The sequence below is a fragment of the Sinocyclocheilus rhinocerous genome, unplaced genomic scaffold (genome assembly GCF_001515625.1).
Source record: "Sinocyclocheilus rhinocerous isolate Xijiao unplaced genomic scaffold, SAMN03320098_v1.1 scaffold5240, whole genome shotgun sequence".
Lineage (NCBI taxonomy): Eukaryota > Metazoa > Chordata > Actinopteri > Cypriniformes > Cyprinidae > Sinocyclocheilus > Sinocyclocheilus rhinocerous.
In genome coordinates, this window is record NW_015626414.1 from 1 (window position 1) to 1,153 (window position 1,153).

The 1,153-nt window shown below is 37.8% G+C and overlaps 1 protein-coding gene across 1 annotated transcript; it reads right to left on the minus strand.

Moving 5' to 3' along the window:
• Positions 1-206: 206 nt before the first annotated feature.
• LOC107715153 (calpain small subunit 1-like) lies at positions 207-1,014 on the minus strand. Its single transcript, XM_016521219.1, has 3 exons — positions 946-1,014; positions 812-842; positions 207-624 (listed from the first exon to the last, which is right to left on the minus strand). Exons 1-3 carry the CDS (start codon positions 990-992, stop codon positions 439-441), a joined length of 264 nt encoding a protein of 87 aa, XP_016376705.1. The 5' UTR covers positions 993-1,014; the 3' UTR covers positions 207-438.
• Between the last annotated feature and the right edge of the window lie 139 nt (positions 1,015-1,153).

Consider the following 1,153-nt stretch of genomic DNA (forward strand, 5'->3'; position numbering starts at 1 on the left):
AAAAAGAGGAAGATCCAGTCATACTTCTTGCCCCTGGACTAGTTTTGCATGGTATAACCACACCCGTCTTGTCTGTTTGAAGATCAGTAACTCTGAATAACATATACAAGCCTGTATAACGGCAATAGACTTTTCTGAAAACAGAGGGAAAGCCTTGCTGGGTGGAGCGAAGTGATGGAATTTAGACAATGCCCGTGGAACACTTTCATCACACAACATGTGATGAAAGTGTTGAAGTGTCTGATTTGTAAAACTGTAGTCAGACTCAAATACCTCGATGGATCTTTGTATGCCGGTGATGGGACCATTAGAGAGGTATGGGAGAGTACATTAAGACCCAGATCATAGAAAAGGATATTTAATCTCCCAAAAATAAAAGACTGATGAACACAGAAACTTCCTAAAAGTGAATTAGGCTCCTGACTGAATTCAGACTGTTTAAACTGCACCAAACACTGCAATAAAATGGAAATTTAGAACAACATCAGAAAGAACAGATAAAAGGTCTGCGGCCATGGCAGGTTTACTCACATCCCCTGCTAGTTGTTGAAACACCCTGCGAAACTGCCTTTCTTCATCGGTTTCATTCTGGTTTACGTATGCGAGTGGTCTTCTAGGAGGAGGCTGGAAGAGCAGACAAGTTAAGTACGGTGAGAAGTGCATTAAACTTCTTCAAGGTAAGATATCAATGGACCACTATATTAATCAATGGACATTCGCCAAAGTGCTTAATGACATGGCACAACCTCAACCATTCAACACAATGAAAAATAATAAATAAACAAATAAATATAAGTATATGCAAACTTACAGGATCAGAAGGAACAAACTGGTCGACATTGCTGTGATGCATGGAAAAGGAAAAAAGAGATATCATCACTGATGAATTGTTGAAAATGTATTTTGTTTTTCTTTGGACAAGCAGTAGTGAGAGTACAGACTTACCTGACAACATCTATGAACCCTTTAATAAGTTTGTTGGCCAAAAACATCTTGAGCACTCTAAACAAAATGATTGGATATATGATTATGCAATGTTTTTGATGTTTGTAACTTAATATACTGCACTAGATGCACATAGACCGATAGCTGTGGCAGTCAGCTCACTACAAAACTCTTTTATCATTACCTAGTAGTTAAAAAAGTAAATTTA